This window comes from Mustela nigripes, chromosome 17 (assembly GCF_022355385.1).
Source record: "Mustela nigripes isolate SB6536 chromosome 17, MUSNIG.SB6536, whole genome shotgun sequence".
NCBI classification, from domain to species: domain Eukaryota; kingdom Metazoa; phylum Chordata; class Mammalia; order Carnivora; family Mustelidae; genus Mustela; species Mustela nigripes.
This window is the reverse complement of record NC_081573.1, coordinates 22,995,080-23,012,953: the sequence shown is the minus strand read 5'-3', so window position 1 is coordinate 23,012,953 and position 17,874 is coordinate 22,995,080. Positions and strand designations below refer to the sequence as shown.

The window sequence follows — 17,874 nt, the reverse complement described above, 5'->3', positions numbered from 1 at the left end:
TTCTGGTAGGAGATGCGTCACCAAAAATGAGACTTCTGGGACTAAAATAGAGCTTTCCAACACCAGTTGATAGACTGTTGGGTAATGTGATAATTACTGTTGCTAGAGTGGTCATTAAAATAGCATAATTATGCTAAATAGTTTGTAAAAAAAAAAAAGAGCGAGAGAGAAAGGGAGAGCAATGGAACACACTTGTGACATGAACTAGTGGGTAATTGGGCTGAGATAATTTATGCCAGTATCTCCTTGCGAGCCTCCATCAAGATGAATTACTGTCTGCTAGGGGTCTTGCCCATAAGCTAATTTGACAGCTGGCTAAAAAAGAAGTGATAGGACAGAAAAGTGCCCAGACTAAATGTAAGAGGCGAGGGAACAAAATGCAAAATGGCAGTAAGCCATATCACATCCCCGTTTCACATGAGGTCTGGCTGAAGACAAATTTTGAAACTTTTAGAGCCAGAATCTCTTGTGGTTTTCTAAAACCAAACATGGGCATTTTCTGAAGTTTATTAACCTGAAGATAATTCTTTCAGAATTATATGCCTTAAAGGTTTCACAAGGGCTGATCTGTTGATTGTGTCTATGGTAAGTTGTGTCTATGCTTTGTGCACAGCTTTAGTATATCAAGAATGTTCTTATGCTAAATTACTTTGTACAGAGGATATAATTTGTATTAAAAAAAGCACATGAATTCATTTGTGTGAAAAAATGTTTAGAAAACACAGTATTTAAGTAAAATCCAGTCTTTAACTTTTCAGGTAATATGTAAGAATGTTTTATACTTTATGCTATAACTGCCTTCTTCCCATAAAGACTTTAATTGTCAATAAAAGAACATATTAGAAAAAGAAAAGAACATATTAGATCTTAAATGATCTTCCCGTGTTCCACCCTCAAGTCAAGCAAAGATCAATTTCCCAGTTTCTTCTCCTTGAGTTCAATAATGAAAGGAAACTGCCCAGAGGTACAGTACTCACAATCTGCATCTACAGCATTTACTGTTGGGATTTTTCATCTGCATATTAATCCACCCTCTTACTGTTTGCCCTTTCTCCCCTAGAAAGCGTGAACTTCCAGGCAGAGCTGTTCAGCTTCCTTATTCCAGTGTGCTAGGAAAACCACACTCCATTTCTTATTGATGCTGGATCCTATTCACTTACTCAACTCAGCACTGAGCTATCTTTTCTAGAAACAACTGTTTCATTCAGGTGAAGTAAATGGTGAGGGCAAGTGACAAACACACCCTTTCCTTAAATAATATGCTTTATATTGGCCTTCACACTGTCAACCATTCCTGAAATGCAGAGGCAATGCAGTGGCTAGGAAAACAGCACTTGCCTTTGGCCCTCGGCCTCCTCGTTCCTGTACACTATACTCTTTCCTGTGCCCATCAAACAACCTGAAACCCCTTTCTTTCTTTTAACCCCAAAGTGACTTCTGGGCTTTGAAGTGTCAGATCCTAAAACCCTTATGCAAGAGAGAGCCCCCACTGACCAATGGATGGAATTGCGTGTCCGGGTGTTTTGAACTGGATATACTGGCTCTGACTAGAGGCAAAAGGGGTCCTCGAGATTGCTCTATTTTTGTGTGTGTCTGCACTTTTTCCTCAGTTATATGGCTCCTCTAGACTGAATCCAACACATAAAAGCCAGAGATAGAGCTCTGCTTATTAAGGAGGGCACATGTTGTGATGAGCACTGGGTGTTATATGCAACTAGTGAGTCACTGAACACTGTATCAAAAACTAATGATGTACTAACTGAACATAATAATAATAAAAAAGAGCTCTAAGTTCATTTGAGGTTCTTGATCTAATTCTTTCCTGTACACATATGTCCTTAAGCTGGAGATCACAAATTTAGCCCTGCATTTGAAGTGGTTGGGGGCATCCCAATCCCAAGGTGCTTCTTTATCACTTATTATTTTTAATGAATCACTCTAAAGTGTTTTTAGCATATATATAAATATATATATGTAATGTCAATATTTTGAAAGTGATTAAAAATGTCCTTTTGACTTTCTGATCTTTTCACCCATTTCTCCCATTCCCCCACCCCCATCTCTGGCAACCACCAATCTGTTCTCTACATCTATGAGCTCCTTTTGTTTTTTGTTTTTGTTTTTGTTTTTAAGATTTTATTTATTTATTTGACAGACAGAGATCACAAGTAGGCAGAGAGAAGGGGGAAGCAGGCTCCCTGCTGAGCAGAGAGTCCGATGTGGGCCCCAATCCCAGGACCCTGAGATCATGACCTGAGCTGAAGGCAGAGGCTTAACCCACTAAGCCACCCAGGTGCTCTGAGCTCCTTGTGTTTTTATTGTTTTTTTTGTTTTTGTTTTGTTTTAGATTCCAAATATAAGAGAGATTATACAGCATTTGTCTTTGTCTGACTTATTTCACATAACACAATGCCTTTGAGGTACATCCATGTTGTCACATGGCACAATTTCATTATTGTGTACGGTTGTGTATAATTTCTATATCCATTCTTCTATTGAGACTTGGTTTGTTTCTAGAACTTGGCTATTGTAAATAATGTCACAATGTGCATATATCTTTTCTAATTGGTGTTTTCTTTTTCTTCAGGTACATACCCAGATGTGGATGGATCATATGGTACTTCTATTTCTAATTTTTTGAGGAAACTCCATACTGTTTTCCAACATGGCTACACCATTTATATTCCCACTGCAATGCACACAAGTTCCTTTTCCTCCACATCCTTGCCAATTCTTATTTCTTGTCTTTTGGTAATAACCATTCTAATAGCAGTGAGGTGATATCACATTGTGGTTTTGCTTTGCATTTTCTTTTTCTGCTTTGCATTTTTCTTATGATTAATGTTGAGCATATTTTCGTGTAGCCATTGGCTATCAGTATGTCTTTTTTGGGAAAATGTCTATTAAGAGTTTCTGCCCGTTTTTAATTGGATTATTTTTTTGGTTATTGAGTTGCATGAGTTCCTTATATATTTTAGTTATTAGCCCCTCATCAGATATGTAATTTGTAAATATTTTCTCCCATTCAGTATGTTGCCTTTTTTTTTTAAAGATTTTATTTATTTATTAGACAGAGAGAGAGATCACAAGTAGACAGAGAGGCAGGCAGAGAGAGAGGAGGAAGCAGGCTCCCCGCTGAGCAGAGAGCCCTATGTGGGGCTCGATCCCAGCACCCTGGGATCATGACCTGAGCCGAAGGCAGAGGCTTAACCCACTGAGCCACCCAGGTGCCCCAGTAGGTTGTCTTTTGATTTTGCTATGATCTCCTTTACTTTGCAGAAGCTTTTTAGTGTCCCACTTACTCTTTTTTGCTTCTGTTGCTTTTACTTTGGTTTTAAAATTAAAAAAATCATCTCCGAGACTGATAAGTTGCTTACTGCCTATGAGGAGTTTTATCATTCAGGTCTTTAGTTCAAGTCTTAAATCCATTTTTTAAAATTAGCTTCAGGGGTAGAATTTAGGGACTCTCAGTTACATATAACTCCCAGCACTCATTGCATCATTAATGTCCCTCGTTAATGACTATCACCCAATTATCCCTTCTCTCCACCCACTTCCCCTCCAGCCACCCTATTTGTTTCCTAAAGTTCAGTGTCTTTTATAGTTCGCCTCACTCTCAATTTTCATCTTACTTTTCCTTCTTTTCCCCTATGTTCATCTGTCTTGTTTCTTGAATCCTAGATGAGACTTTATTGTTGTATACAAACAGGCCTCTATTTTCCAATATTGATTTTATACATCCTGTCATAATTCAGGTCTTCTCTATCCTCAGATTATATAGTTTCTGAGATTTTCTTAAAGTTTGTCTTACATGCATCTTTAATCTCCCTAGAATTTATTTTTAGGCAAATTGAGAGCTGGGCTCCAACTCTGTTTTCTTCCAAAGGGATAGTGGGTCTTGCCAGCTCCATTTATTAAATAACCCACTCTTTTCACCACTGAATTGAATCCTGCTTTTTTTATATTAAATTCTCATAAACCCTAAGATCTAGTTCTTGATAGTCTATTTTGTTCCACTAACATGTCTGTTTCCATGCCAATGTCATATGAACTTAACTACAATGATTGTATAGCAGGTTCTTGTTTCTAAAACAAATATTCATTCTACGTTTTCATACTTTTCTTGGATCTTCTTGGATATTTTTTTTAATCTATATAAATTTCATGTCCATTTTATCCTAAATAAAACAAAGAAAACATGCAAACAATCAAACAAAAACCACCATAGAGATCCTAGATACATGCTAATTTGGAGAGCTTTTTTAATGAAACTAGGTTATTCTATTAAGAGTATGTTCTTTCCATTTACTTAGGTGTTTTTTTTTTTTTCAAGATTTTATTTAATTATTTGAGACAGAGAGAGAGACACACACACAGCAAGAGAGGGAGCAGAAGCAGTGGGAGTGGGAGAGGGAGTAGCAGGCTTCCCGCCCAGCAGGTAGCCAGATCCCAGACCCTGGGGTCATGACCTGAGCTGAAGGCAGATGCTTAATGACTGAATCACCCAGGAACCCCTGCTTAATTCTTGATTTAGGCTTTTTTTTTTTCATAAATCCTATACTTTACTTATTTTTCACAAAGTCCTGTTGCTGTAGTCAAATTAATTGTCATACCAGGAAATAAGCTTGACAAAGCAGTCACCGAGGGCATTGCAAGTCCCCATATTGAAGGTGGAAGAGTGGATGTCACTGTTAAATTCACAGGAGACAACCTAGTCCTCATTGCAGCCTAGGATGCCCTTAGGGGTCCCTCTGAGGCCTGCTTCACCACCTTCTTGATGTCATATTTGACAGCTTTTTCTAAATGGTAGGTCAGATCCACAACCAACACATTGGAGGTGGGCACACGAAAGGCCATGTCAGGTAAGCTTCCCATTCAGCTCAGGGATGACCTTGTCCACAACCTTGGCAGCACCAGAAGAAACGGGAATGATATTCTGGCAGTTCAGGAGGCAGTGGTGACAATCTTAAGGGAGTTGTCATACTTAAAGTTCATGTGCATCACAAAATTAGGGGCATTTACGAAAGGGACAGAGGTGAAATGATTACCCTTTTGGCTCTGCCCTTCATGTTAGCCCCAGCCATGAACATCATGTTCAGCAATGAGATCCCAACCCTGGAAGATGGACATGGGCTTTTCCTTGATGATCAGCTTCCCATTGTGCTATTGACCTTGTCATGGGTGGAATTATACTGGAACTTATAGACCATGCAGTTGAGATCAACAAAGGGGTCATTGTGGGCAACAATATCCATTTTGCCAGAATGAAAAAATAGCCTTGGTAACCAGGTACCCGATATAGCCAAATCCATTCACTCCAACCTTTACCATCAACTCAAGAATGATGTAGCCGTCTATCCAACAGGGAGAAACAGAGAGCTTAGATTTCTTTTACCAGCATTTTATTTAAAATTTTTTATTTATTCAGTAAGTGATACTGATTTGCTATTTTTGTGTATTTAATGTCTAGTTTTAATATTAACTTTGTTGAATTCATAAGATGAATTGTAGAGCTTCCATATCCTACCTTTACCCTACAGCCCCATGGCATAGCATTTTGTTAACCCAAAGTATGCTTCATGGGTTAGCAGCATGGACATCAACTGGATTTCCTGAAACTTGCTAGAATTGCAAAATCTCAAGCCAAAACCCAGGCCTATGGAATTAGGATATGCATCAGACACAAGATCCCCAAGTAAACTATATGCATAGTAAGATTGGAGATTTGTTCTAGAATAGTTTAAACAGCAATGGAATTGTCTTTTCTTTAAAGTGTCATATAGAACACAAAGCCAACTAGTCACATTAACTTTTTATACTTGATTTGATCTACGTTAATTGGTATATTTAAGTTTTCTACTTCTTGAGTAAATTTTGGCATTTTATATTCTGCTAATAAATCATCTGCATCCCCTGAGCTTTATAATTTTGCTGCATAGAGTTGCTATATTTCTTTATTACTATTTAATATCTCCCATCAAGTTATAATGGCTCGTTCTCTTCTCATATATTTTTTTTGCTTTGTCTCGTATCTTTTTATCAAGCTTACGAAAGCTCTATCTACCTTCTTGTTCATTTCAGAGAACTAGCTTTTGGATTCAATTAGTAATAGTCTTTTAGTTAAAACCTGGCAGGGGAAGAGGGTCCTACAATGTGAACCATTACTATGGAGGAGTTCAGCTTTGCTATTAGCATCAAAACCAGGTGCACGTGTAAATCTGAATTTCTGGGACCAAGGCATTATGAGAATATAGGATTAATACCTATCCTCAACTGATAAATCAGTCTGAATAGGATCATACCTCCACCTTGAAATTGTCTTTCTGCATACCTAAACATACTCTAAATGTCATGTATGGTCTCACTGGTATAGTCCACTAAATAACGTTTTGAGCTTTTGTATTTTGCTTTCCAGTTTATAATGCCTTCCATACCCTTTATCTCATTTGAGACTTATGTTTAAAAGGGTCTAATAGATAATCTTGACTAAGGGGAATACAATCCCTAACCTGATTTTCATTTACTGAGGTCAGCTGGTGCCCTCAGAATGCTCTGTTTATCCAAAGGGCCAAAAAAAGGGCCACGGAAGAGTTTGTATTGTGGGGGGGAGCTAAAAAAGCAAGTATTCCCTCAGATAAAGGAAGAGGCATTAGTTGAAGTTTTAGCCATGAACAGATAAAAGCAATTGGCAAATTTCAGATAATCATCTTAAACCAGACAATTATGTGAAATGTATTAGCTTTCTTTCCCCTTCAATTAAGGAGTCAAGGTTTTGTTTGCCCTTTTAAAATTGTATGAAAAACTATTACTAATGCACTCTCATTTCTTACCTTTGCAAATATTCTAATCAGATAAGGATTTCAAAAGCTAGATGACTGTAAGCTTTTGCACTCAAATTGGCCCAAGTTTAGTATTAATAGCTGTGAAGTATAAAATGTAGTTTATTAAATCTGGGATTTTTAGTTCACTGATAGACCAATCTTATGTTGATCATTATGCTGAAGCTATTGCGAAGATACTGCTGAAGCCCTTCAAAAAATTTTTCATCTTGTACCACTGACCAGCGATCTAAGATCTATAACAATCTTTTTATAAGCATTCACATAGGCAAACACTTGAAAAGTCTTTCTATTGTGGTGTATTTAGGTGTCCTTTAAGTACCTAGAGGAGAAACCATTTTAATCTCACATTCCGGGCAGTACTATGCTTAGGACATTTTTAACTTCCAGTAAGTAGTGCTGAGTATTTAAAAAAAAAAAAAAAAAAAAGAGAGAGAGAGAGAGAGAAAATAATCCTCCACCCTTCCTACCTCTGAAAAAAATTAATTCACCTACTTGATAGTATTTTTCCTCTCTAAGCAAAATGTTCCCTTCCTAAATTCTAGGGTAGAAAGTAAGAGAGATAAAATGGTGTAAGTAATGACATGATGTCCATTGCATTTTAGTGCTGGGAATAAGATACTAAAGGACGGACCTTTTCACACTGAAATCTTACTCGGAGAGAATAATGTTCATTATGAACAAATGGGAAAAAGTAAAATAATTCAGTTTTTTTAAAAAAATGAATTATTTATTCCTTTTGAATTCCTTTGAAAATTTTTCTTCTGGGAGGAGTGTAAACTTAAATCCAAAATACCCTGCAATATTAGTTCATTTCTCCTCAGACCTAAAGTCCTAGAAAAACTAGATTCACAGACATTACATGATTTTTCAATTTTTAAAGATGTTGTACAAAGTATCTGGAAATCTTTTCTTTCAAACAATGCCACTCAGAAACTCACCCCCCCTTCAGCAGTCAACTCCATGGCTAAGGATTTGCCATGGTCCCCAGGCCCCTCAGTCTAGTGGTAAGGAGACAGACCAGGAGAGTGAACTTCAAAATAAAGGAAAACATAGATAGCTAAATGGATATGTCCTGGTTATTTTGGGGAAGCTTGCTAGAAAAGTGAATGTAATTCAGGTGCAGAATACCACATCTAAATAATCTTCAAGTGGGGCATCTGGGTGGCTAGTGGTTAAGTGTCCAGCTCTTGATTTCAGTTCAGGTTATAATCTCATGGTCTTGAGATAGAGCCTCACACTGGGCTCTGCCCTCAGCTGGGAGTCTGCTTGAGATTATCTTTCCCTCTCCCTCTGCCCCTCCCCACAATGTTCAGGCTCTCTCTCTCAAACAAATAAATCTTTACTTACCCCTGTATAATTATGGACAAGGCACTTATATGGGCTTCAGTTTCTCTACTTGTAAACTAGGAATAGCAACATTACCCAGCTAACAGGATTTTCTGAGGATTGATTGAGATTGTACACAAAAGTACACTTAGCATAGTGACTAGGAGTCAGTGTTCAAAGTTTGCCCCAATTAGAATGTTTCAAACTGCAGACAGTAATGGACCTGTTTTATGAAGTAGGTACAATTAACAGTGTTTGGGAAGTTGGACCCAGGAGGAAGGGGTAATGGAAAAGGAGCCAGAGGGGACTACAGGTTTTTATTGTGAGGTAGATTACTGGGTAGATGGGAAGGTCACCAACTCCAGTGACAAAGATGCTTATGGGAAAGAGATGATTTCCCTTCCTTTTGGACATTTTAAGATTTTAATGAACATCTGTGCACAGATGCCCAGTTTAAGTTCTAAACCTGAGTATGAAGCTCAAGGAGGTAATCTGGGGAACCATTAGCAATAGGTGATAATGAGTGTGCTAGAACAGTGGGGCAGGAATATCATTCTGAAAAACATGTGCATTTATTTTGGGTCAATATATAAAAGGCAGTATTTAAATGACATGAAAATATAGAAAATGCCATTTCAGCACTGTGGGAATGAAGAGTGATTTCTGACAAATAGTTCATTCCCATTCTTCAAAGAAACAGAGTACTAATAGGACATTCTGATCCTAAACCATATATATCAAGTAAGGACAAATGTCCTCTCCACACTCAGACTGAGTCAGACAGATTTTACAAAGATATGCTCAGAAAGACCAAAGTATATGTGACAGTTACAGACAATGCTAAGGTTTTTGGAAAAGTCATTTTCTATAACCACTCTCTTGTTTAATGCATAATAAAATTGGAAACTCAAGACTGTCCCAATCTTTACTCCCAGTAAAAAAGCACATGCTAATGCTGATGTCAGGATGCCAACTGGTCAAATTTAAGTCTTTCCCCCCTAGTATCTAGGATTTTGTTTCACTGAAATAATCAAATATAAGTCTGCTCTGAAGAAATGTTACTTGTCTTGGTCACTTGTGAACAAAGGGATACTGAAGCTTAACATCGTTATTCAAAATATCACAGAAGACATAAGCAGCTCTCCAAATCCAATTCCTGCACAGAACACCTGTGACATATCTAGGAACCTGCAAACTTCCTATTTTGGGCCTCCACAGGCAGGCAGTCACCGTGCAATTGTTTTGGCGTTTCAAACATGAAAAGATGGAGGGAGCGCTTCAGGGTGGGAGGGGGTAATAACAGGGTATGAGCATTTCTCTTCAAAAAGTGATGTTTTTTGGCAACAGTTTCTAGCTTATGGACCTGTGCTCCTCTCACAACTATTTTTGTGTTCCCACTCCATCTCGCCATCCCCAAAACAGCAGGATCTTCCAATCATTGTGACATCATATAACGGCCAAACACCCCCCCTGAGAAGAAATGCCACCCCTGGTGGAACACTACTATTGTAAAAGATTGGTTCAGTTGATGAAAATGCTTTTATGAGTTTGGATGCCTTTACTGGAGTACCAAATACTGCAAACACAACATTTATCTAAGAAAACCATTCCAATTACTGGGGCAAGGGAGTTGAATGGGCTCAGAGAATCTAAGTCAGAAGGACTCTGAGAAACCATCCCAAATTTACAGATGGGGGAAAAAAGGTCCAACAGAGCTTAAACAACAGGGCCATGGTTCAATGGAGACGAAATGGCAAAACCAGAATTAAAACCCTCAATTCTAGTCCAGTATACCATGCTCCCAACTCATTCAATCCACACATGGATATATTAAAAGCTCAGCAGCTTCAGTTATGCCCAAAGGAACAAAATTCCTTTAAACTTACAGGAAAAAAAATCAAGCCCCCCACCAACACCCAAAACACAGTCACTCAGATTTGCCACGGGTCTAATAATTCACTTAATGCTTAAGGCCTCTACTCCAGACTTAAGAAGTTACCTTCAAATTAAAAGTTGATAATTTTTATTTAGCATCCCATAAATTCTTCCAAGTAAGAATTTTATGAATGTAAAAATATATAGGAGTTGCTACATTAGCATATCCTGAGGAAGTAATGAATAGCACCTGCTGCCATTTTAAAAAAATCAGGAACTTAATTCAACTTCAAATTTTGTCAGTTTATAATATACTGGTATAGTTTAAAAAAATAAGTTGTGGACAACTGGCACCATGAGAAGGTAGCATAAGAAAGTGTCTTAAGATGATCTTCTTCATAAATACTAAGAAAAAACAAATCTTCACAATGATAAACAAGCAGAATACCCAACAAATACCTACCAACATCTCATAGCCTCATGATGGGGGCAGGGGTGGCCATATTACCTATGAGATGCTCGAAATGTTAACAATGGATATTGTGTACCCATCGCTTAAACATACTGATGTAATTTTACTACTTTTTAGTAAACCAGCAATGTTTGGCACCTTTTGTCTTGTATTTTTACCTAAATACCAGAACACGAAATACTATTATTGTAAGCCCCATTTACTTTGCTTTCTAATTTTCTTTCTAGAGTGGTACAGATGAACCAAGTATCTGCTCATAAGCATAAAAACTTTGACGTTTTCTTTTCCATGTGCTTAGCTACCATTTTTAAGACTGAAACCCTGAATGGCCGGTTCCTTGGGAAGACCAAACCACTTAATCTAGTTTACTTTCTTACAAATGCATATGTGATCAAAGATGGGCCCAGTGGTGTATTACTGACCCACCACAAAACAACAAAGATGCGGCAAACTTATCAAAGTAGCTGTGATTCTCCACAAAGGGCAAAAGGAACTGGGGAGAGTATCCAATGTGTCTTGTTTCACCTGTGTAACTGAAGGTAGAAAGCAGAAAGGAAGAAGAGGGTGTGGATTTTGATGCCTCTCTGTGCCCACCTTCATTTCACAGTGAAAACTGATTAACTGCAAATCCAAAGAAATACCTCAAAATGTAATCACTGCAGAAACAAAACCAGCAGGATCATTTTCCCACTAACACAGTATGAAGTGTCAGATACTTTTGCTTCTTGATAGGGTGGATTGCGGAACAATGGGAACATGAATATTCACACCAGATGAAGGAAGTAAAAGCAGCACTCCCATTCTGGAAAGCTTTTCTCAGATATATCCCACCACTGCCTCTTAAAACTGAATAATTCTAATTACTAACTTATTCCCATAAGTGAAAAAATAAAATTTTCCTGACCTGTCACTTAAGCAAGAAATCAGCTACCTAGAACTTGGGCTAAACCCTCAGAGTTGCTAACACCTCATTTAGAACTTTCCCACAAATCATATACAATATCACCATACAGACTCGGGGTGGGGGCAATGCTGGGGTAGAGATGGAGCAGGACACACATAGCCAGGACTCATGTGCAAAAAAAAAGAAAGAGGGAAATCTGAATACTATTTCTGCCGATGTCATAAATACCTTCCACGACTTAGAAATGACCAGCTAGTTGTACCTCAGTCTAACCATTAGCTCTGCAGAATCTGTGTCCCTGACACAAAGAAAGAAGATGAAGGAGAACACTGATTACAGATTTCACAAATTTCTTATACACCAGCCTGTAATTTTTAATTAGAGTTAACTATCAAAGAAACTGCACTGTTTAAGTCTTTGAGCTTAACAATGTTTAACAGTGGCTTTATTAAGTGAACGCTTGAAAGCATTCAACATTAAATTCAATTTACTTCACGTTAATGTTTGCAAATACATTATTAGCAATTCTTAAATATTTCAAATCAACTTAAGTATAGAAGGCTTGCTTATTTAAGTCTTCTTAGGTGACAAGCCGGAAAGGAGCCTAGCACTTGAGTCCAGGTCTCTAACCAACAACCACCATGTCATCACCGGTGAACTCATACGAGGGAACTTCAAGGTTGAGAGGTGCAGGCCCCTTCCTGATCCTGCCAGAAGCATCATAGTGTGACCCATGGCAAGGGCAGTAATAACCACCAAAATCTCCTGCATTTGCAATGGGTACACAACCAAGATGAGTGCAAACCCCTATCAAGATAACCCATTCAGGTTTCTTTACTCGATCTAAATCATGCTGTGGGTCCCTCAACTGGGACACTTCAACTGCAGCCTCCTGCTCAATTTCCTTCTTGGTTCTATGGCGCACAAACAGCGGTTTTCCTCTCCATTTGAAGGCCATGTTCTTGCCTTCCGGAATATCAGATAGCTTGATTTCGATCTTCGACATGGCCAACACATCAGCAGAAGCACTCATGCTGGAAACAAATTGCGAGACGACATTCTTGGCAGCATATGCAACACCTATACTAGTTGTTGCGGTTATCAAATAGGAGAAACCTTTTCTAGCCTCACTGCTCTCTTTTGAAGACTTTGTACCATCTAACACTTCAGCGCGCCGATAGTCAGAGAAGTCAGGCACTCTGACGTCTGTGTGGGAATAACGAATGGAAGCAGGGGCTGCAAAATAAACAGAAAATTAAAAAAACACAATTAGATGAATACTGTGAAAGGGACATACATCAGGAAATAACCTTTGTGAATTCGTAAGCAAAAATCAAGTTATAAAAATGTGAAATATGGCACTCACTGATCTCAGATTGTCAACTTGGCAGTGCCAGCATATAAAATACTGAAAAAGAAATGAAGTCAATCACTACCTATCATACTGGTAAGAAATCACAAGATTATATGTGTAAACTGAGTTTCTCCTGATTGAACACTGCTGATTCAGAATTCCTTAACAATTTAGTCCATCAAATCTAAAAAGTTAAACAGTACTATAAACAGCAGTATTTTAAAATCCCTGAAAATTCAATCTGTCAAAACATACAATTATGGTAACTACCTCTCTCACATTCTCTGGATTACAAGGGACCCTAAAACTCCTCAAGTCTACCCAATAAGTTGATTTGGGATCATCTTATTAAACCAAATGTCTAACTTTACATTCCTATCTACTCTCTGAAAGGACTGCTAAAAATACATAAAATACTTATTACAAGATAATAAACAATCTGTGAACTGTCAGCATAACTTTAGTTGCCAAAAATTTAGAGGTTTCTATTTTATACTCTGGAGTATAAATTCATATTACTATAACTTCAAGTAAAGCCAGTAATAGACAGAAAAGAATAGCCTTACCAAAATATGCAACCATCAAATGAGATCTCCAAAAGAACCAAGTATTTCAATTTAGTACAGGATAAAAGAGCAAAATTTTCACATATCCCACTCTTCAGTCAAGGGCAATAAATTCTGTAAGAGTAAAGGTATTATCTTTCTCACTGCTGTGGGTCTCTCAACTGAAATGCTACACTGCAGCCAAAGGACAGATCTTTGTGTCAAATGAATGTTAAATAAACAAATAATTGCTATTTATGTAGTACTTTGGATATTAACATTTTGTTGTTTTAAAATTTTGTTTCTTTGAGTAAGCAGGAGAGAGAGCATGCGCAAGCAGGTAGAGGGGCAGAGGGAGAAAGACTCCCCACTGAGTGGGGAGCCCAAGGGGAAGCTCCATACCAGGGTCCTGGGATCCTGACCTGAGCTGAAGGCAGAAGCTTAACCGAATGAGCAACCCAGGCACCCCAGTTTTATTTGTCAAAAAAAGTCCAAACAGATTATGTCCTTTTGTCTCATACCATTTTAAAATATCTGATAAAAAAATGAACTTACTGGGATTACTTTTAAGTATGTTACAGGAAGCAAGTCTCTGTGCAAATTGTATATGCATTTTAGGAAATTTGCCACAAGGTTTCCTTTTTAGAAAAGGGACACTAAAAATTCCACACTTAGAAAATGTGTTGTTTCTAAGAAATACGTACTTTTATTTTTATTTTATTTTATTTATTTGACAGACAGATCACAAGTAGGCAGAGAAGCAGGCAGAGAGAGAGAGAGAAGGAGAAAGAAGCAGGCTTCCTGCTGAGAAGAGCGCTGATGTGGGGCTCGATCCCAGGACCCTGAGATCATGACCTGAGCCGAAGGCAGAAGCTTTAACCCACTGAGCCACTCAGGCGCCCCTCTGTTTTATTTTTTAAAGATTTTATTTATTTATTTGACAGAGAGAGAGAGAGAGAGAGAGAGAGAGATCACAAGTAGGCAGAGAGGCAGACAGAGAGAGAGAGAGGGAAGCAGGCTCCCTGTTGAGCAGAGCCCGATATGGGACTCGATCCCAGGACCCTGAGACTATAACCTGAGCCAAAGGCACAGGTTAAACCCACTGAGCCACCCAGGAGCCCCTAAAAGAAATATGTACTTTTAAAGTGCATTTTCATATAAGTTGCAATTCTACGTGGGTTACTAGGCTGTCTCATCCTAATTATATTTTCTTGGTTCTCAAGGTCAGTAACAGTGGAAGCCCTAAGTACAACTCACTCTGGAACAAATAGGGTTTGAGGCACCGACCCCACATACAATCAAACATATGTTATCTTTTGACTTCCTCAAAACTTAACTACTAATGTTGCCTGGAAGCTTAACCAGTCAATTAACACATATTTTGTATGTTACATATAATATATACTGCATTCTTATCATAAAATAACCTAGGGAAAAGAAAATGTTATTAGGAAAATCATAAAGTAACATTTGCAGTACTGTACAATATTTATATAAAAATAAATCCACACAGAAGTGGACTTGCACAGTTCAAACCCATGTTGTTCAAGGGCCAACTACATTCATAAACAATGGTAAAAACTATCAACATCACTCTACGTACTTTTGACAATTCCATTATTTTTTGGAGGGGACCAGGATACTTTTGACAATTCCATTATTTTTTGGAGAGTTGACTACCTGAGATTTACAACTACACAGCATGACATTACATTATATACTTTACCTCTACCTAACGGTTAACCTATCAGTGTAGACTGGGGTCTGGGATCAAGTGTGAATTATTCTCCTTTAGTATCATCTGGGATCACAAAGGAAATATGTGTACCATACTTAAAAGATGAAGGAACCAAAGTTCATACTTCTACATTAAAAACAGTATCTACAACCTCTGCCCATGTAACAGCGTGCAAGGAAATGTACAAGAACATTAAACAGAATGGTCGTGACATTCTCTTCTGGAGTTTTGATGATGGAAGAAATCCATTTGTCTACTCCCATTTTGTCTAGCAGATTACATCTTATATTGTACTACACCACCATGAACACTTTGGAAAATTAAATTGCCATACTGTAAAAGTTACTCTCTAAATAGTTCCCATTAATTGCATTAGGTGTGACTTTAGCAGCAAAAATGCTAAAAATGCTAGATTTAGTTCTAAACTCGAGCAGTATCCGATACTTTTAGAAACAGAAAACTTCAGGGATTATAACAAAACAGGTTTCTGTTTTTTGTCTTAAGGTGAACTGTTATGTGCCCTGGAAATCCTCCTCACTTTAAGGACCGTCTCCTGATCCACCCTCCCACCCCACAACCTCAGTACTATCTAGACAGGAGATTTTAATGTGAACTGAAGCTTGTAACTGAATATATGATCACAGAAAAAGTTTCCCTTATGGTTCTGTATTATTTACCAGTTCTTGGAAAGGTCAGGTAAACCTCTAAGTTTTAGAAGAAACCATTTAGCCAGTAGACAAATTCCACAGATGCTTTTTGCCTTTGCTATTGAAGTTTTCCCCTCCCTTACTGTTTCTTACCTCCAGGTCCAAAGAATGGGCTAAGGATGGGCTAGTGTACTCTGTTCATGCCCTGAACAATGTCTCCAAAACCCACTGGTGCCCCTAACAAAAAATTCCACTTTTATTCATCCACAAACATTCTGCACTAACTGTATGCAAAAGCTGAGGCTGTAGGAAATAGAAAAATTAAGATTTTTCTCTATGCCCTCAAGCACAAGGTCAGAGGAGTCGCCAGGAAACACAACAGTGGAAAGTGTTACGGACCATAAAGCATAAAGGACGCAGCAAATGAAAAGATTTTTATTGACCCGACGCTGAACAGAGATTGGCCTGGTAAGACTTGGAAATGCGGAAAACGGAGTGCATTATTTTACAGGCAACAGAATAGGGTGAATGGAGGAAAAACAGAGTGGGGGCAACTTAGTTTGTAGGGCAAGCTGCACTTGCCAAATCAACTGTCAGTGAGGCCAGGAAGGGAACACTGGGAAGCAGGTCTGGTGAGGACTGCGAAGAACAGAAAGAGCCCTTGCACCAACTAAGAGGGCAGCCAGTGCCCAGCACACTAGACTTTTCCCACGGGGAACGAGAGTTCAGGGTTGCCAGATTCCAACACTTTAAGACACACAAGAACTCCTCCTTTTCAAACCATGAAGGTCGGCGGACTCCAGACACGCTGGCCTACCGGTTGCCATTTCAGAACGTCCATGCTGGAGCGTGAGAAAAGAAATGGAAGCCGAGGCACCAAAGGTTAAGAGTAGGCTTGGGCGAGAGTTGACGGCTCACTCAGTCTTCCGAATCCATCTTCTATCACTTACACACTGTCTATCCCTGCGCAAGTCACTCCACCCCCTGCAGTCTGTTTTCTCATCTGTAAAACGGAGCCTCTGCCTGTTGCTTTTCTTGAGGACTAAACGGATTACAGTGTGAAAATACTGGCCCCGCAAACGAAAAACACGGCTAATACGCTCCACCATTAATGACCTTAGGGCCTGTGTTACTGTCTTGTTTTTGTTGGGGGGGGCGGCGGTGTGAAAGAGAAGAGCACTAAGCGGATCAGGTGGTGGTGAGCGGGACCAGGTCCCAAATATTAAGAGCAGTTCCTGTTTTTTGAGTATGTATAAAGTGCCCCCCAAATGTACTAATGCCCTTATGTAGAATTTCTCCATCTGAAGCTCACGACATTACCTACGAAACTGGTATCATCATTCACCCATTTCACTGGTAAGGCAACACGTTTAGAAATCTGCCCAAAGTAAAACGACCCGTGAGCAACGAAGTCTGTCAGACTCTGCTGGGACAGACTTGGGAGTTCTTGAACTTAGCCTATGAAGGACAAAATCAGCCTGGGGTTTACCCAGACTGGCGGCCAACGGAAACAATCCCGCAAAGGCACGCAACGCCAGGGCCGGAGGTCACCTGAAATCGCTCACCCAACCGCGTCCGCGCACAGGTGAGGGAAGAGGCCCGAGAGACGCAGACGCTTGCCCAAGGTCGACCCAGCCCGGCAACTTAATCCCTCAAGCAGGGCTCCGCTCCACTTCCCCGCCCTCCTCGGCTGTGCTCTGGGTTCAGGGCCAGAGGGAGAGAGAAAAGGGGGTCCCCTCAGCCCCCGGTCGCTCCCCTCAACCCAGCTCACCATTGAGGCCCACGGAGGCGACCAGAGGCCGGCTCGCGGCCTGGCCACTCAGCGACTCCCGGCACAAGAAGGGCCGCTTCACGTCCAGCACTGGAGGCTCCGGGGTGGCGGGCACCGAGGCCTGCACCAGCGGCCGCAGCGCGCCCGCCACCCCGCGGGACGTGGCCGATAGAACCGGCGCGAATGGGCCCGAACGGGCGGCCACCGACAACATGGCGACTACTTCTCAAACGCTCAGCCGGTCACAGGGACGACCTTCCGCCCGCGGCGCAGGCGCGAGGAAGCGCAGGAGGCGCGCCATCGGTGACGTCAGCGCGCCGGCCCAAGTGGTGCCCGAGCCTGGAGCGGCCTAGCGTCAGAGGCAGGGCTACGAGCGTTCGCTGGGGGCGGGGCAGGAGGA

General features: G+C 39.9%; 1 protein-coding gene across 1 annotated transcript; it reads right to left on the bottom strand.

Annotated features, from left to right (window-relative positions):
- Positions 1-8,716: 8,716 nt before the first annotated feature.
- Positions 8,717-17,747, bottom strand: LOC132004841 (cytochrome b-c1 complex subunit Rieske, mitochondrial). Its single transcript, XM_059381420.1, has 2 exons — positions 17,475-17,747; positions 8,717-12,655 (listed from the first exon to the last, which is right to left on the bottom strand). Exons 1-2 carry the CDS (start codon positions 17,686-17,688, stop codon positions 12,045-12,047), a joined length of 825 nt encoding a protein of 274 aa, XP_059237403.1. The 5' UTR covers positions 17,689-17,747; the 3' UTR covers positions 8,717-12,044.
- Between the last annotated feature and the right edge of the window lie 127 nt (positions 17,748-17,874).